General features: G+C 40.9%; 1 protein-coding gene across 1 annotated transcript in view; it reads right to left on the reverse strand.

Annotated features, from left to right (window-relative positions):
• Window positions 1-9149: 9149 nt before the first annotated feature.
• Window positions 9150-12422, reverse strand: part of mgat4a (alpha-1,3-mannosyl-glycoprotein 4-beta-N-acetylglucosaminyltransferase A) — a 29269-nt gene continuing 25996 nt past the window's right edge. Inside the window, exons 13-16 of the mRNA XM_063005496.1 lie at window positions 12068-12146; window positions 11659-11719; window positions 11459-11571; window positions 9150-10032 (exon numbers count right to left, since the gene is read on the reverse strand). Coding sequence (XP_062861566.1) covers window positions 10006-10032; window positions 11459-11571; window positions 11659-11719; window positions 12068-12146 — 280 coding nt within the window. The 3' untranslated portion in view covers window positions 9150-10005. The remainder of the gene's footprint in view (window positions 10033-11458; window positions 11572-11658; window positions 11720-12067; window positions 12147-12422) is intronic.

Raw genomic sequence — 12422 nt, forward strand, 5'->3', positions numbered from 1 at the left:
AGGAACTACACCCTCTGCTGACCAGAGCTGGAGTTGCCTTTTAATTTGAAAACGACATTAAAATCTGAAGAATTCGGTTATTAATTATTGTTTAAAGGTGAGTAAGAGTAAAAACTCACAGCTCATGAAGGCCGAGTTCAAATAACAACTGCAGTTGAAGCGGCTGTGTTCCAAATCTCACACTGCTGTCCTAAACAGTAAGTGTACTTGTTGCACTTGCTCTCCTGTACCAACAATACATTTATACAACAGGTAGTTCCGACCTTACAATCTGATTGGTTGAGAAGCGTTCTAAACGTGCTGATATTCATGATAACAGCACGGTCTTTTCACACCACAATGGTATTACTCCGCTGACGCGTTGCCATTAACGACAAGCTTCATGCACACTACAGCCTTTTTTTCCAGGTCGTTTTAAATCCGTTATCTGATATACAATCTAGCGCACTGTGTAGGAAACATAACTAATTGTCTAATTCACTATCTAGTGCACTATGTAGGGAACATATATCCATGATCTGATACACAATCTAGTGCACTATGTAGGGAACATTAATGTGTTTGTAACGCGCACAGTTAGTTAAGCCCCTAGTAGTTCTGTTTTCATCCATAGCCTTTGGTGTGTGCGAGAGGTTTTTTTATTCCTTTTTTTCCCTTCGGAGGTTCTTGCTTTCTTCTTCTTGTTGTTCTTACCTCCCTGAAATGAGTTTTTGCAACTTGGGATGTCTGCTTTGTAGTGTTCAACTTTATATTCGTTGTGGAACTACTTTTTGGCGGAAGGTATTGTCAATATTAAAGCATATTTAATATGAAATTCAGGGCTTCTTTGATTTATTTTCTTTTTTTATTTTGTAAAAACTGTTGTATAAAAGCAATAGAACACTTGAGGTCGTGTGTTATTCGCGATAACACACTCCCTCTCGTGTTCTATTGCTTAAGTAAGCTACATTGCAGCAGCTAACATGTCACTTCAGCCAAGTGTGAAACCATGGCTTACAAGTAATGAGAACAATTGTGTAAAAAGAAATATCTTCATTGTTGGTAAGTGTTTAGTTGAAACAGATCTCAGTCTCATAAAAAGGATCCAAAAAAACACTATGAACACAAAATTAATAAAAATATTAGTTTTAAAAGCTTGTTTGCTTCACTTAGGTTGAGTTTTAAAGAAGCTGTTGACATAGGCCCACTTAATTTTAGCAATGTCCATAGCCATCTATTCCAAGGACCCAGCAGATGCCAAGTCTTTTTAAATGTGTTTTAATGGATGGCGGAAGGTGGTGTGTTATAACAAAAAAAAAAAAAAAACATTTCTGAAGAAGAGCCAGGTAAAGTAAATGATGGACATGTACCTCTCAGTATTTGAATAGCTCAAAATGCCCTCCCCCCAATATTTAGATGTGGTCAAAATGCACACCCCAGTATAACGATGTAAAAATAAACATATTCCACTTATTCCAGATTTGTCTGTTTGCACAACAGTTGTGGATGTGGAAGGAATGTGTCAGATTTGGTCCCTGTGTGTTCAGTGCTTGTAACTTTGTGATCATTGGTATTCCTGGGTGAGGTAGGCTATTGGTTAAAGTATATTATTTGCTGTAACTTGTTTTAGAATAACTTGTCTTAGAATTTATCTCTGCAACTTTGCTTATTAACTTGCTTAACTGTGGCTGCATTAATCTGTGTTCTGCTGATTGGTTAAAGTGGTTTCAGGTGACACTTGTTAGAGGCCTAGGTGTGAATTGAGGGGCAGGGCTAAGCTTAGTATAAAATTAAAGCTCCTCTACAGGTCTTCTCTATCACTAGGTTTTAATATCTGTCTGAATTGTTTAACCTATCTATCTTTTTTACTACTAATCTAAACTAACTTGGGTAAGTACTATCACTCTCTGACATTGTCTAAACTATCTACTTTTCTCAGCATGTGCTACTCGAACATTCCTGTGCTTATATCTCACAGACCCTGCAGACATCAGAGGGCACATTATAGAAACAGCAACGCCAGCAACCTCATCTACCCCCAACTGTTGCAACAGCCTCAAACAGTGGTGGTAGGTGGGGTCTGGAATTGTCAATCAGCCGTCCAAAAAGCTGACTTCATCTCAGCTTATGCACTTTCTCACAGCCTTGACTTCCTGGCACTGACTGAGACGTGGATCACCACCGAGAACTCAGCAACACCAGCAGCCTTATCCTCTGCCTACACCTTCTCTCATACACCGAGAGGATCTGGTAGGGGTGGTGGTACAGGTTTGCTCCTGACCAAGAAATGGCAATTCACTACTGTGAATGTTCCTCACCTTAACATTTCATCTTTTGAATTTCATGCTATTACTGTTACTTTTCCGATTACTCTTAATGTCATTGTTATTTACAGACCACCTGGCGCACTGGGAGACTTCATAGGAGAGCTGGATGTTCTTCTGAGTTTCTTCCCTTCAGATGGAACTCCTCTGACTGTTCTTGGTGACTTTAATCTCCCTTCACTTCAGTCCTCCTGTCTTCTTCCTCTTCTTTCATCTTTCGACCTCCTCTTTAATCACAGCCCTCCGACACACAAAGGAGGCAATCTTCTGGACCTGGTCTTCAGCCGTGCAGCTTCTGTTCTGGACCTCACTGTCACCCCACTGCACCTCTCTGACCATCACTTTGTGTCCTTCTCTCTCTGTCTCCCAACTCTTCCTACCTCCAACCACACTTTCACCCTTACAACACGCTCCAATCTTCACTCTTTATCTTCCTCCCTGTTGATCTCCACCATCCTAACTTCACTACCTAACCCTGACATTCTTGCTACCCTTCCACTTAACTCTGCAACTAATACTCTACTTTCTTCTCTTTCAACATCCCTCGATCAGCTCTGTCCTCCTACCCTCAAACGAGGAAAACCTTCTCACCCTGCTCCTTGGCTTTCAGACGCATTGCGCAGCAACAGAAGAGAATTGAGGGCAGCTGAGAGAAAGTGGAGGAAATCTAAGCTCAGTGGTGATCTCCACTCCTACCACGATCTGCTGTCCAGGTTCTCATCTGATGTGACTGCTGCAAAAACATCTTTTTACAAAGCCAAGCTTGAACAATCTTCTGCTGACCCACGTAAGCTTCATGCTATCTTTTCCTCTCTTCTGAACCCTCCTCCTCCTCCCCCTTCTGCCTCTCTCACTGCTACTGACTTTGCAACATTCTTCCAGGACAAGATTGACAAAATCAATCAATCCTTGTCTCCGACTGACCCACTTTCAACTGACCCTCAACCCACCAACACACTCACCAGCTTCACCCCACTCACCATGGATGAGGTTACACAGCTCCTCTCATCCAGCAATCCCACTACATGCACACTTGACCCTATACCATCCACCATCCTCAAAGACCTCTCGCAGGACCTAATCCCCTTCATCACACCCATCATCAACAACTCCCTGACATCAGGTGTTGTCCCTACTGCTTTTAAGAAGGCTCAGGTCATTCCCCTTCTTAAGAAACCTACACTAGACACTACAGACATTAACAACTACAGACCTGTCTCACTCCTCTTTTCTATCCAAAATTCTTGAACGTGCTGTCTATAACCAACTATCTGCCTTTCTTACTCAGAATGACCTCCACGATCTGTACCAGTCTGGCTTCAAGGCAGCACATTCTACAGAAACAGCACTTGTAGCTGTTACTGAGAAGCTTCATGCAGCCAAAGCAGCCAAACTGTCATCTGTTCTTATTCTTCTTGACCTTTCTGCAGCCTTCGACACAGTGAATCATGGCTTTCTCCTGACCACTCTCTCCAACCTTGGAGTAACAGGTTCAGCATGGCAATGGATGGCCTCCTACCTGGAAGGGCGCTCCTACCAAGTGTCATGGAGGGGATCCATATCTACCCCATGCACTCTCTCAACCGGTGTTCCTCAGGGCTCTGTACTTGGCCCACTTCTCTTCTCTATCTACACCCGCTCTCTGGGTAAGGTCATAGCCTCCCATGGCTTCTCCTACCACTCCTATGCAGATGACACTCAGCTTGTTCTGTCATTTCCTTCTTCAGACACGCAAGTCTCAGCTCGCATCTCAGCATGTCTGCGAGATATCTCACAATGGATGTCAGCTCATCATCTAAAACTTAATCCCAGCAAGACAGAGATGTTGCTCATTCCTGGAGATCTGTCTCCAACCCAGGACCTAGTCATTTCTCTGGATGACTTCCAGATTAGACCATCTGATAAGGTAAGAAGTCTTGGTGTTGTCCTGGATAAACAGCTGACCTTTTCTCCTTATATAGCCAACATGACGAGATCATGCCGGTTCCTCCTGTACAACATCAGGAAGATTCGGCCATTTCTCTCCAGAGAAGCTACCCAGATTCTGGTGCAATCACTTGTAATCTCTCGGTTGGACTACTGCAACTCCCTCCTGGCAGGAGCTCCCATGGCCACTATTAAACCCTTACAGCTCATTCAAAATGCAGCTGCCCGTCTGGTCTTTAACCAACCTAAACACTGCCACATCACCCCACTGCTGCGTTCTCTTCACTGGCTTCCTGTAGCTGCACGCATTCAGTTTAAAACACTGACGCTCGCCTACAAAGCCAAAAATGGACCAGCCCCAAGCTACCTTCGGGGTCTAATCAAACCCCGCTCTGTACCACGCAACCTCCGAGCCTCTAGTCTAGCTCGACTTGAGCCTCCATCCAGGACTAAAGGAAGACAAGCATCAAGGCTGTTCTCTGTTCTAGCGCCCAAATTGTGGAACGAACTTCCTCTGTCTGTCCGAACAGCTGAGTCTCTTGCTGTCTTTAAAAAACGATTAAAAACACACCTTTTTACTAAACACTTAGGCTGATTTGTACTTATTTACTAACACTTTATTCCAATCTTTTCCATTAAAAAAAAAAAAAAAAAGAAAAAAAAAAAAAAAAAAAAAAAAAGGCACTTTGGTTCTAACAGGTTTTAGCAGAGTTGTGTTCTTCGACTGTTGTTTATCTAAACTTAAGGAATGAAATGTTCACTGTGGAAGCACTTCTGTAAGTCGCTCTGGATAAGAGCGTCTGCTAAATGCTGAAAATGTAAATGTGTGTTCAATTAATGGCTATGGCCTTGGTTTAATTGGATTAAAAAAATGTTTACACCTTGATTTAAGCATCCTATCCAGTTACTGGCTGAAAATAGTTTAACATGTTTTCCAGACATCTACATAGGTTTCACCAAGGTACTCCACATTTTCTGAATTGTTCCTGAGCGTAAGTAATAAGGGGGTATGTGATCATGCCTATCACGTGCCTATCATGGATTTTTGCTCTGTCCGCATACAGCCTTTGTCCCCCATGACAACCAATGATTGGCACAACCCTAATTTGAATTAAGCATTTTAAAAAGTGAATAGATCTGCAAAAAAAAACTAAGTAGGGAGTTTTATTAAACCTTTGACCAAAAGAGGGCTTACTTTACTATAGGTTGCACTGAATGAAAACAGTGGGATACATTAAAATATCTGGTTATGCCTGTTTCACAATTAAAATGTGTCTAAAATGTTAATGGGTAAAACAGACAATGCAGAGACCAAGAAAAACAGAATATGAAAACATTAGGTCAATTTTTTTTTTATTTCTGTATTTATTACCCATTTAAATCAAATGCCAGCTTAAAACAGATGCACATATGAAGGCACATGAAAGCTGGAAAGGGGGAATGTTTTTGTCTCACCCTGACATAATGGAATAAAAAGGTGTACATTAGACCAAATTGTAGATGGTTTAAAAGGGAAGGGTATCATTCTTTTCAAATGTGATTATGATGTGTAATAATTTAGGGATTAGGGAAAATACAACATTGAAAATTCTAAACTGGTGATTACTATATATGTAGTTCACAACAGAAGACAAAACAGAACATCAGACAGACTAAAAGCACAGGTGTACTTTAGTACCCTGTGTAGGTTAGGTCTCCAGAACCAGGAAAGATCAATCTTTTGAAATCTGTAAACAATAACACACGTTTACACATTTGAACAGATTTCCCTTGTTCAAATCCATCCTCAAGCAGATGATAAGTGAAGCGAAATGCACAGAATTTTCTTTACTTTGACACAGACTGGTTAAAAGTTGTCAATGGTGCAAAACAAGAAATGGTTGTGAATGCTAGGATTTTTAACTCAGTTCGCATTTCTACAACCAATTGAAAAATTATATACATATACACATACACACACAATCACATGAAATGAGAGCACTTGTGAAATATGTACAGCAGCTAACCTTCCATCTTTGTCAGCAAAAAGCCAAAAACCATAGAATTCTTTCCAGAAACTTTCAAAAATTGGGACAAGCATTCTAATACAAACATACAGTGTATCACAAAAGTGAGTACACCCCTCACATTTCTGCAGATATTTAAGTATATCTTTTCATGGGACAACACTGACAAAATGACACTTTGACACAATGAAAAGTAGTCTGTGTGCAGCTTATATAACAGTGTAAATTTATTCTTCCCTCAAAATAACTCAATATACAGCCATTAATGTCTAAACCACCGGCAACAAAAGTGAGTACACCCCTTAGTGAAAGTTCCTGAAGTGTCAATATTTTGTGTGGCCACCATTATTTCCCAGAACTGCCTTAACTCTCCTGGGCATGGAGTTTACCAGAGCTTCACAGGTTGCCACTGGAATGCTTTTCCACTCCTTCATGACGACATCCCGGAGCTGGCGGATATTCGAGACTTTGCGCTCCTCCACCTTCCGCTTGAGGATGCCCCAAAGATGTTCTATTGGGTTTAGGTCTGGAGACATGCTTGGCCAGTCCATCACCTTTACCCTCAGCCTCTTCAATAAAGCAGTGGTCGTCTTAGAGGTGTGTTTGGGGTCATTATCATGCTGGAACACTGCCCTGCGACCCAGTTTCCGGAGGGAGGGGATCATGCTCTGCTTCAGTATTTCACAGTACATATTGGAGTTCATGTGTCCCTCAATGAAATGTAACTCCCCAACACCTGCTGCACTCATGCAGCCCCAGACCATGGCATTCCCACCACCATGCTTGACTGTAGGCATGACACACTTATCTTTGTACTCCTCACCTGATTGCCGCCACACAAGCTTGAGACCATCTGAACCAAACAAATTAATCTTGGTCTCATCAGACCATAGGACATGGTTCCAGTAATCCATGTCCTTTGTTGACATGTCTTCAGCAAACTGTTTGCGGGCTTTCTTGTGTAGAGACTTCAGAAGAGGCTTCCTTCTGGGGTGACAGCCATGCAGACCAATTTGATGTAGTGTGCGGCGTATGGTCTGAGCACTGACAGGCTGACCCCCCACCTTTTCAATCTCTGCAGCAATGCTGACAGCACTCCTGCACCTATCTTTCAAAGACAGCAGTTGGATGTGACGCTGAGCACGTGCACTCAGCTTCTTTGGACGACCAACGCGAGGTCTGTTCTGAGTGGACCCTGCTCTTTTAAAACGCTGGATGATCTTGACCACTGTGCTGCAGCTCAGTTTCAGGGTGTTGGCAATCTTCTTGTAGCCTTGGCCATCTTCATGTAGCGCAACAATTCGTCTTTTAAGATCCTCAGAGAGTTCTTTGCCATGAGGTGCCATGTTGGAACTTTCAGTGACCAGTATGAGAGAGTGTGAGAGCTGTACTACTAAATTGAACACACCTGCTCCCTATGCACACCTGAGACCTAGTAACACTAACGAGTCACATGACATTTTGGAGGGAAAATGACAAGCAGTGCTCAATTTGGACATTTAGGGGTGTAGTCTCTTAGGGGTGTACTCACTTTTGTTGCCGGTGGTTTAGACATTAATGGGTGTATATTGAGTTATTTTGAGGGAAGAATAAATTTACACTGTTATATAAGCTGCACACAGACTACTTTTCATTGTGTCAAAGTGTCATTTTGTCAGTGTTGTCCCATGAAAAGATATACTTAAATATCTGCAGAAATGTGAGGGGTGTACTCACTTTTGTGATACACTGTATATACATACTAGACTCGTACACCACCAAAATAAATATGACTCATGATGATTTAAATCTGTCATAATTCTATGGGTTTTGTACTTTTCTGCTATAGTCAATCAATTGGTCTAAAGGCAAGTATAGCACTGAACATAGTAAGGAGACATCAAAAAAGAAAAAAAAAGACAAGATGGCAGTGAATGGTTTATAAGGGAAAAAAGTTCAAAATATTGAATGTGTTTAAATAGTCATCATGTCATGAGTTTACACATGTATCAATGTACATGGAAATATGACTGCACTAAACACAGAGCAGTAGTCACCTACAAATATTTCAGTCCTTAGGAATCCTCAGGGTTTCGATAGCAGTGTTTAGTTCAATTTCTTCAAATTGCACAACTGCACAAGTAACCGGCCATTATTTATGACATGCAGACATGTAAAGAGCAGAATAGTTATGAAATGCTGAGGATCCTTAAGGATTGAACTAGGAACCTATTATCCATGTTTCTCCTGTCTAATCACAGGAGCATTGACACACAAAGGCAGTCTCTTTCTGGACAATAAGGCACAAATGTGGGGGACCTGCACCCATTTAAACTACACAAAGGAAAAAAAACAACACAATAAGATTCTTAATTTTAAGTCACAATCACTTTAAATCATATATACGCTGTATAGACAAAGATATTGGGACACTACTAATTATTGAATTCACATATTTCAGCCATAACAGTGGCTAAGAAGTATATTAAATCAGATAAATAAAGAAAATTATATGCATCCAATTTGGCAGCAAGAGTTTAGGGAATGCAGTTTCCTGTTCCAGCTAAAGCTTGGTTTAAAGAAACTCCAGTGGCCAGCACAGAGCACTGACCTTAGCCCCACTCAACAGCTTTAAAATGAACTGGAACATCAATTGAGACAGTGCCCAGCTATACAACTGACTGAATGGGAACAAATTCTCACAGACAAGTCTTGTGAGAAGCCTTTTCAGAAATGTGGCTGCTGTTATAGCTAAAAAGATGACTGAGGTCACTCCAGGTAAATACCATTTGTTTTTGAAACAACAAGCTCATGTGTCATCAGATGTCCAAATACTTTTGGCCATATAGCGTATGTGTATACTTCAAACATTTACTAAATTAATTATTCACTTCTTTTGCATCATATACTCTCACAGCATAAAAAATAAAACATCTCTGGTAAAAATGAAAGATTTATTTCAAATAAGTTAAGTCACCTTAACAGATCATCAAAACAACATTAATAGTATATTCCTTTGAACAAAAGGCCATTCTTGTCTGAAGCTGACTAATCAAAGGATATCCTGGGGGTGGGGGCTTTTCTGTTAAACAGGAAGGGACCTAAGCTACGGTTTTGTCTTTTACAAATTCGTTTTTAAAACATTTTGGCAAAGTAGTCATTTAGGATATGTCTTAACATAGTGCTGTGCAAATGCACTGTTAAATAAACCAACTTAATAAACGATTTATTTTCTAAAAACCTGTAAAATATACAGCAACAATAAAATAATAATAAAAAAGACAAAAAATGTCTGCCTTATTTTGTCTTCAATAATCGTAAACATCTATGTCAACTAATCTGATGGTTGATGATACAGTACTAACATACTCCTTCAGTAAAAAGCATGACCTGTTTAAAACCAGCATTCAATCCTGCACATTCAGTCTAGCACTGATCACAGTTCCACCAGGAAACCGTCAGCGTCTTGTTTCCTACTTCGCAAAGCTTGTTTCTGTACAGTAGTATTCACATTGACACAGAAGAGGATGAAGAAGAAGAAATTTGGCTTGGAAAAATAAAATCCTTTAAAAGAAAAGGCAGGAGTTTTAAGGAAGAAACGAGAAGCTCTACAGAAGAAACGAGGAAAACAGGAACAGAGAAAGGTAAAGGGATGAAGAGACGGCATCCGTAGAGTGACACCCTGATTGGGGCTTGTGCACTCTGATGATGCGCGCTTGTTCAGTATACCCTGCAAGGGTTTTTACAGCAATGTCGGGCCTCAAGGCACCCTCACTAGTGTTGACAGACAGTTATCCAGCAAGTCTCTTTATGTGGATCTGAGGGAAGACGTGGAGGCACAAATAACAGTCAGGAACAATTATATAAATGTAAACACTTTAATAAGCAACAAAAATGTGGGTGCAGAAATACACTGCATGGACAGAAGTATGCAGACTGTTGCAACTCAGCTGCAAAGAATAAAGCATGTTCCATTCAAGATTTAAGATTTTAAAGGCAGTATAATAGGCTGCAAACTTTCCAACAGGTCAGTCCAATAAAACTGTACTGCCTGCATGAGCAATGAGTAACAGCTCGGCCATAAAGCAGTAGGCCAAATAAGCTCCCAGGATGGGACTGTGTTGCATTTGAAATTTGTAGTACTTGGTATTAGTATTTTGAGTACTGAGTGGACAGACAGTTTCAACTGGCCTCTGGGAACAACAGAACTGTTCATAGCAACACACAAACAGAGAAATGTATTTCTATTAGGAATTTATTGTAAATATACAAGTGTTCTTCAAAAAGTTTCCGCACTTTTAAAATCCATTTATTAAGAATTTCAAAAACAAATTACATCACTTTTCTACAGTCACCTTCTGATGCATTTTTCCCAGCGTCGTACCAACTTCTTTTTTTTATTGCGTCATGCTTCCTCTCCACCAATGCCGATCCCCGCTCTGATTGAGGAGAATGAAGCTAACCCACGCCCCCTTCGACACGTGGGCAGCATGCCGTATGCATCTTACCACCTACACTTTGACGAGTGCAGTGCAGCTCAGCACTGTGTACAGAGAGACACACCCTGAGAGCACTCTTTTCTCATCTCTGTGCAGGTGCCATCAATCAGCCAGCAAAGGTCGTAATTGCATTAGTTATGAGAGAGAGACCCTATCCGGCTGAATCCCACCCATATTTGAACAACAGGCCAATCGTTGTTCATGTAGCTGGCAGGCAGAGCTAAGAGCTCTGGTTCCAGCGTGTGTTTTTTACCGCTGCGCCACCTGAGCGGCCGTAGTACCAACTTCTTAAAGCAAAAATCAGCAAAAAATGTTTTTGGTTGAGCGTGTGGCCACTGATGCACCGCTGCTTTCACATCATCTCATGAAAATCTTCTTCCCCTTAAAGCTTCTTTGAGCATCCAAAAAGGTGGAAATCGGATGGTGCTAAATCCGGACCATAAAGCTCTCTCTCAGTCTCTTAGACACGACCAATTACTACTCCTCCCACCCTCACCGTTACCAACAAAAAAATATGAAAGTGTGGAAACTTTCTGAAGATCCCTCGTACAAAGTTTCATGCAGCAGACCTTGCTTGGGCTATACAAAGCCTTGGCTTCAAGCTTAACACCAGTACATTTGGAATGAATTGGAATGCTGACCGAGAGCTAGGCATTCCTGAAACTCTGCGTGTGTATATATAAAAATATTGCTTTATGTAAACTGAGAATGATGTCAGGTGTTGAGAAGTGCATGACTGGCTAACCTCACTGACAATGGCCCACACCGCAGAGTCTTTCAGGACACTGAGACGCACAGCAGCTATTGGGTTAAAGACGGGATCGACTTTTCCCTCTGCCACACCATTTTCAAACTCAGCTACAGAGGATTTAAGAGTGAACAGGTTATTAAAACATTAGTGCTGCATGTGAATTAATCTCAGAATTGATTACAATAAAAACTTACCAAGTCTGTAAAAATGGTCCTCTGTTTGCTTGTACTTCTCTTTGGTCTTCAATTCTGTTTTCTAATAGACAACATGCACTTAATACCAAAAAAATGATTAATTAACCTAACAACATTATTATAGTCAAACAAACAAACAAACAAACAGGCGGTAGTAACATGTTAATGATCTTATTTCTACAAACTAAGCTTGTATTGTGTACAGTAAGCTTAAACCGATGTCGAGCTCATCCGTAACATCAAAGCCCTACTAAGCTCTTTCACAGCAGGACTGTGGGCTTCAGCGTTGTTTGCAGAACATTCCTACCGCCTGCTGGCTAAAATTAGCACACAGGAGCAGCCTACGATACAAAGCTACAACACTTGCACACAAAAAGTTCCAAAGAGCTGCAAATGGAAAAAATCTTACCGCGAAGGGCAGAATCTCAACTGTCGTGTTCTCAATTTTGTCCCCTGGGTGTTCCTGATTTCCACTGCGGAACAGGAACCTATTGGAAAAAATATGTTAACTAGTATAATAATGTACTGACACAATATTTCTCATTGTTATTAGCAATCCAGTGCAGGTACACACCAAGAAAACTATTTTACTGTCAAAAAAGGTCCCAAATTGAGGTGCTAGTCTTAATGATCTGAGACCTTACCTTGTTAGTGTGTACACACAGCCCATTACATAAGAGAATAAAATTATTTTAATGGCCCAGTTTCCTCTTTAGTGAAATAAACCATATATGGTGAGGAAATCAAAGTCATGGACAATTTTG

The sequence above is a fragment of the Trichomycterus rosablanca genome, chromosome 12 (genome assembly GCF_030014385.1).
Source record: "Trichomycterus rosablanca isolate fTriRos1 chromosome 12, fTriRos1.hap1, whole genome shotgun sequence".
Taxonomy (NCBI): domain Eukaryota; kingdom Metazoa; phylum Chordata; class Actinopteri; order Siluriformes; family Trichomycteridae; genus Trichomycterus; species Trichomycterus rosablanca.